This window comes from Lynx rufus, unplaced genomic scaffold (genome assembly GCF_022079265.1).
Source record: "Lynx rufus isolate CCGP_SWC_20201006 ecotype Redwood Valley unplaced genomic scaffold, mLynRuf1.p SCAF_17, whole genome shotgun sequence".
Classification (NCBI taxonomy): domain Eukaryota; kingdom Metazoa; phylum Chordata; class Mammalia; order Carnivora; family Felidae; genus Lynx; species Lynx rufus.
The window spans coordinates 13859041-13865040 of record NW_025814831.1 but is presented as its reverse complement, the minus strand read 5'-3'; the positions used below and the strand labels follow the sequence as shown (position 1 = coordinate 13865040).

At 56.0% G+C, this 6000-nt stretch overlaps 1 protein-coding gene across 1 annotated transcript in view; it reads right to left on the bottom strand.

The window, feature by feature from the left end:
- Nucleotides 1-690: 690 nt before the first annotated feature.
- Nucleotides 691-6000, bottom strand: part of CCDC88C (coiled-coil domain containing 88C) — a 130497-nt gene continuing 125187 nt past the window's right edge. The window contains exon 30 of the mRNA XM_047080215.1: nucleotides 691-3005. Within this exon, the coding sequence (XP_046936171.1) occupies nucleotides 1986-3005 (1020 nt within the window). The 3' untranslated portion in view covers nucleotides 691-1985. The remainder of the gene's footprint in view (nucleotides 3006-6000) is intronic.

The window sequence follows — 6000 nt, the reverse complement described above, 5'->3', positions numbered from 1 at the left end:
TGCTGTCGGCGCAGAGCCTGCTTCGGATCTTCTGTCCCCCTCTCACTCTGTCCCTCCCCTGCTTGTGCTCTCTCAAAAATAAACGTTAAAAAAAGCTTGGTGAGGAAAGAGAGAGACACCGAGGCAGCAAGACAGAAAGCCATTTGAAGAAAGACTTCACCATGTGTGGATATGTATATGCCTCCCATCCTCCCTCCCTCCTATTTAAGCATCTGATCTGAGGTCCCGGAGATCTAAATTCCAGATCCTAGTTGAGTACTCTTGGGAAAATCCAAAGGACCAGTTGGAGCTGAATCCCACATCAAAACGGGGTGTCTGGGTGGCTCAGCCGGTTAAGCATCCAACTCTCGATTTCGGCTGAGGTCACGATCTCACGGTTCGTGAGTTCCAGCCTTGCATCCGGCTCTGTGCTGACAGTGAGGAGCCTGCTTGGGATTCTGTCTCCTCTCTCTCTCTCTGCCCCTCCCCTGCTCACTCGCCCTCTCTCTCAAAATAAACTCTAGGAAAAAAAATATACAAGTCTGGGAAAAAGCTGTATAGTAAGCACGAAAAACTTGTTCTCTGACCTGTTGGCAAAGAGTAGATTCCAGAGGCCAAGAAGGCTCTTGGAGGTGAAGCAGGGAGCCCCGGGAGCCCCCGACAGCCTGTCCCATAAAGCCAAGGCTGTCCAGTGAGAAAACCAGGACTCCGTTCTCTGCCATCTCATTTTATTACGATCCTGTCCGTGTGTTCCAGAATGAATGGCTATTCAATACACAACCGAAAGCGCTCCTAAAACTGACCTTGTTAACAATCCCATTTTTTCCTCGGATTAAATCAAAAGAAAAAAAATAAATCTTAAAAAAAAAAAATCACCAAGTTTAGTATACCCCAGAAAGAGCACCTTTACTAAACAGAAAACAAAACGTGTCAGGAATCTGACCAAATACACAAAAGCAGCAGGTTAAGATTCCTGATCGAAAAGAAGGACTCCCAGTGGAACATAAATAGATTCCCCCTCAAAGGACATATATCTCACAGGGGCGTGTACATACATATGTAATATATTAAAAGAAATTTGGTTTCTACCACAAGAAGTTATTCAGAAATAATAAATCAATATCTCATCTGAGACTGGGGAAGTGGAGAGGCTGTACCCCACTCTTGCATACACCTCCCCTCTGTACACTATGTGCACTTGCTGGTCGGGGCTGGGGCAGGGCCCTCTCTCTGCCCCCAGCCCCCCAGCCCCAGCAGATCCAGTGTTTGTAGAGAAGTGAGTCAGGGAAGGCAGGTCTCCCCGTGGCCCCCGAGCCCACCATGCAGAGCCCAGGAGCTGGCTGCAGGGGGACGGGGGGGGGGGGGGGGGGGGGGGAGGGGCCAAAGCCCTAGGCCACTTGCCACCTGCCTAGAAGGTCACCTTAGCCCTGGGGTAGAAGGGGATTGCTTGGGACCCCAGGAATGGCATGGCAACACCCCTGATTTTCAGCAGCAAGCCTAATTCTGGGGTCCCCCCACCAAGGTCCTCAAGATCTTTGTAGTTTGGCCAGTCTGGACTTCTTCTAGGATCAAACGGCTTTGGGGAGAGGGAATGGAGTTTCCAGAGCCGTGGGGCGGGGGCTTGGCCACGTGAAAGTGTATCTGCACACACGCACATACACACGCCCGTGCCTTAAGAGAGGTCGACGAGTTGCAAATGAGTGTTCTACCGGGACGTGCTCAAATAGTGTCTGCTTCAATGGTTCTGTCACTGCATTCTGAGTGTCCCCGTCAAGTGTGGATCTGTTCGAAAGCTCTAAGGTGCTGGAAGCTACAGAAGACACACACCTGGGAGTGTAACCCTCGCAGGGCTTGGCACAGTGTTTTCATTAACAGGAGAGACGCACAGGAACCCCCATCCTCATTCTAAAGCCCTTTCCTGGCACCACAGGGGCAGAAGCAAAGGCCGTCACCGCCAGAAGGGGAGTCAGTAGTTTCAGGGTTCAGGGGCCGCTGGTCCGGACGAGTCACACGCAGCCGTACTCGTACCACACCGTCTGCTGGTCCCCGCCAGGCTCGGGGGACGCCGGCGTGCTCTTCAAGCTGCTTCCGCGGCTGAAGTCCTCAGGGGCCCGGCTGGTGTGCAGAGCCAAGTCGGGAGACCTACCCGGACTCTTGGCAGGGAGGCCCTCGCCGTGGCCTTGCCTCGGGACCCCGTCTCCCTCTGAGAGGCCGAGCGCCCCCCGGACAGGGGCGATGGTGGCCGCCTCCCCCGAGTGGGGGGGCGTCTGGGGTTTGGTCCTGGTAGCCGGGGCCGCAGCCGATGGAAAGTGCTGGGGCTGGGAGCTGCTGCCACAGGCACCGCCACCTCCGGAGGCGATGGCCGGGGCCGTGGCAGACTGCTGCAGGGGGACCAGCCTCTCCTCCTTTGGGGGAGCCAGTGAGAAGCGCCTCACGTCCGGGGGCCGGCTGCGGGGGGCTGGGCCTTGACCGGAGCTGCCGCAGGTCTTTCCCGCAAGCGGGGTCCGCTCCCGGGCCAGGCTGTGGGAGGTGGGGGGCGTGGGGCTCTGCAGGACGTGACTGCCTGTTTCTCTGCCCCCTGAGGTGTCAGGACCCCCCAGCTTCTGAGGGGCCTCCTGTTTGCAAGCCTCTGGCCCACTGGCCCGGAGAAGGTCGGCCGAGGCCAGGCTAAAGGCACGGCTCAGGGACGCACTCCGGCCGGCCGGTGTGTGGGACGTCGGGGGCATCGTGGCCTGCCGGGGTCTGCCCAGTGACAGGCTCTGGGGGGGCTGGGCCTGCCTTGGGGGGGCACTGGGCGGGGCCTCGGCCTCGGCAGGTCTGGAGTTTGGCTTCACGTACTGTCCAGGCTTCAGCAACTTCCCTTCAGGAGTGTTGACAGGCATCTTGATGGTAGGGGCCACAAAGCTGGTGGGCATCTTGGCCCCTTCTCTCCTGGCAGGCGGCCCCGGCTGGCTTCCAATGGCCGGGAGACCGCTGGCCTTTCTGAAGAAGTCGCTTAGCAGGTCATCCGGGCAGCTGGGAGTGTCCTATGGGGAAGAGAGGAGGAGTGAGAAGTGGGCCAAGGCCCCGACAGGTGCTCCGACGGCCCTCCCCACCCCAGGACGTCCCCTGGGCAGCACAGGTGGCCAGGACTGAGGCTTCCTGCCCCCACTAGGCCTCTTTGATGCAGAGCATCGCCCGTGCCCCACACACACTAGTCAACACGGGGAGGGGACGATACACAGAACACCAGGGAAAGAACCCCAGATGCCACTCCGGCAGCCCCCTAACTTCACAAAAAGAAAAGACCTCCAGACACGGGAAGGACTTCCCGCAAAGCTCATCCAGTCTCTGGAAAGGTCAGAGCTGAAAGCCCGACCACAGCCAACTGTTCCAATCTGTTCTCGCTTTCCTACCGCGCAGGGCCGAGGGAAGCTGACCGGCAGGGCCGCATTTTTCTTTTCCCGGTCAGCCCACTGTGCTCAGACACATTGCAAGGGCTCTGTGTGTGGAGCCACAGAGGAAGGGGAACAAGACCAGCTCCTGCAAAGCCAGAACCCCCACTGCCACTCAGACCACTCTCCACATAAGAGGCAGGCACAGCGGGGGTGGGTGGGGGCCAGAACGGCAGGCTGCCTGGTAGGACAGGGTGGCGGGAATGGGGGACATGTGACGACCCAGCCCGCCAGACTGCTCCGCTCAAGCCACCGCTCCCTGGCTGGGCTTCCCCGGGCCAGGGAACTGGTGCCCTCTTGCCACCACTGTGTAGGCAAACAGAGCCACCAGAGGCCCAGGTCTATGATGCCGCTCAGTAACTTCAGCCTCCTGTCAGCACCTCATGGCCTGGACGAGCCAAGTGGAGGTTCCTCCTCGGGCTGATGGACACTGCAAAACCAGGCAAAGAAGTGCATTCACGTGGCAGGTGGGAGTCAGGCACTGAGGGCTGAGGCAGTCCGACCCTAGCCTGCTGTGAGCTGTCGGGGGGGTGGGAGGGGCCAGTCTGCAGGACAGGGCAGCAGCTCAGAAGCCATCTGTACCTGCCAACAAACTGCTGGCCCACGGAAACATCTGGATGCTCAACTTGACAGAGGCAAAATCTACTGTTTTATGCTAGTTTGGAGCCACAGATCTCAGTTGAGCACGCGCTAAGATCTTCAGTCATTAGCAGGGACAGGAACCATTTATCGAGTGCTTCCTGAGTGCCAGACACTGTGCTAGGAACCACAGGTGTAATCACCAAGAAAACCCAAACCTCCCTGAACTCTTGAAGCAACGCTGCAAGGCTGTTTAAGGCTGGATTAAAACAATCTTGGGTAGGGAAGGAAGTTGAAGCCCCAGGGGTCTAACAGGTCCCACACCTGGAGAGCACAGACCAGGATTAACACCTACTGCTGGCTGACCCCAGCTGCTGCCTACACATGGTTAATCCTGTGGTGCGCACCTGCATGGGGCCACCCTCTCTGGCCACCCAGGGAGCCCATTTTGAGACACTCCTTTGCTGGCATCAGGGAGGTGCAAGCACGGACGGGCACACTGTGACTTCTCCGGACTGGTCGGGGGAGGGTGGGAGAGGTCAGGTGCATGGGTTGGGCAGGGGGTGTGCACCCTAGGCAGGCAGAGAGGTGAGGGTGGCTCTCCAGGGCCAAACATCGGCTTCCAACACGGACTTTGCAGTAAGATAATTTTGGGGTTGTTTAGGCTGAAAAGGGACAGGTGATGATATGGAGCGTGAGGAACAGGGACTACCAGGGACAGGTCTGAACTGAGGGGGGAGCAGCCCTGCCCCTTGAACAGGACCCACCCCCGGAAATCTACAAAAGGAAAGGAAACTCACTGCGGTAGGTATATAGTCGGAAAGGGTCGAGAAGGAAAGTCTTCCAATTTGCAGGCACCCCTGCTTTCTGGACCATTCTCACTTATTCCACCGGATAAATGGAATCTGGCTCCTCAGCGTGTGATGCCTGGACACACGCTGACAGCAAGAGCATCCTCTGGGAATCCAGTAAACACACAAATTCTCAGGGAACCCCACCTCAGACCCACGGAGTCAGAAGCTCCAGGGTGCAGCCTGTGTCCTGGCGAGGCCGCCAGGAGTGTCTGGGAACCACTTGGCAGACCATAAGCTTCCTGAAAGCAGCAGGGCTTCTGTGTGGTTTCTCCAAGTCCTAGTGCACAGAGCCAGTGCTTGCCGGACAGAAACATCAATGAAGGGACGGCAGGGGCCATGTTTTCTATTTCCTTCCAGTGCCAACCACAAGACTCGGCACCTAGCAAATCTATGAGAAAAGCTTGCCAATTAATGGTTTGCTCTGATTTTCGAGAGCAGGCACTATGCACACTGTGTAACATGTAGTAGGTGCTCAGTAAGTATCTGCTAAACTAATACTTAGTGTTTCCACCATGGCCTATAAGGTGGGTCATAGAGTTTACCATGTGGCTAAAGAAAGTTCCACTGTTAAGGGGAATGAGACAGAATCATGGAAGCATTAAAAATCCTTACAAGATCTCAGGGCACCTGGGTGGCTCAGTCAGCTGAGAATCTGACTTGATTTCGGCTCAGGTCATGATCTCAGGGTCATGAGATCGAGCCCTGCATTGGGCTCCATGCTGGGTGTGGAGCCTGCTTCTGATTCTTTCCCCCTCTCCTTCTGCCCCCAACCCACTCATGCGTGCACTCATGCATGCTCAAAAAACACAAACACCCTTACAAGATCTCATTTGCAAAAAAGTATACTTCATCTGTTCAGTAACCCAACTGCTTACTTGACTGAAGTCAGGCAGAGCGTGTAAAAGGCACACGTGTAGCTTCAGGAAAGTTAAACAGAGACACTGGCAAGTGACAGAGGAGGGCACCCCAACGCCAGTGATGTCTGGGGGTCAGAGCTGCAGGATGCAGGCCAGCAAACTACAGCTGGAGATCAATCTCGGTTGGCCACATGTTCTTGTATGGCTTAAGAGCTAAGGAGAGTTCTTACATTTTTAAAATGATTTTTAAAAATTTTTAAAAAGAAAAGCCTTACGTGACACGTGAAAATTAAATGA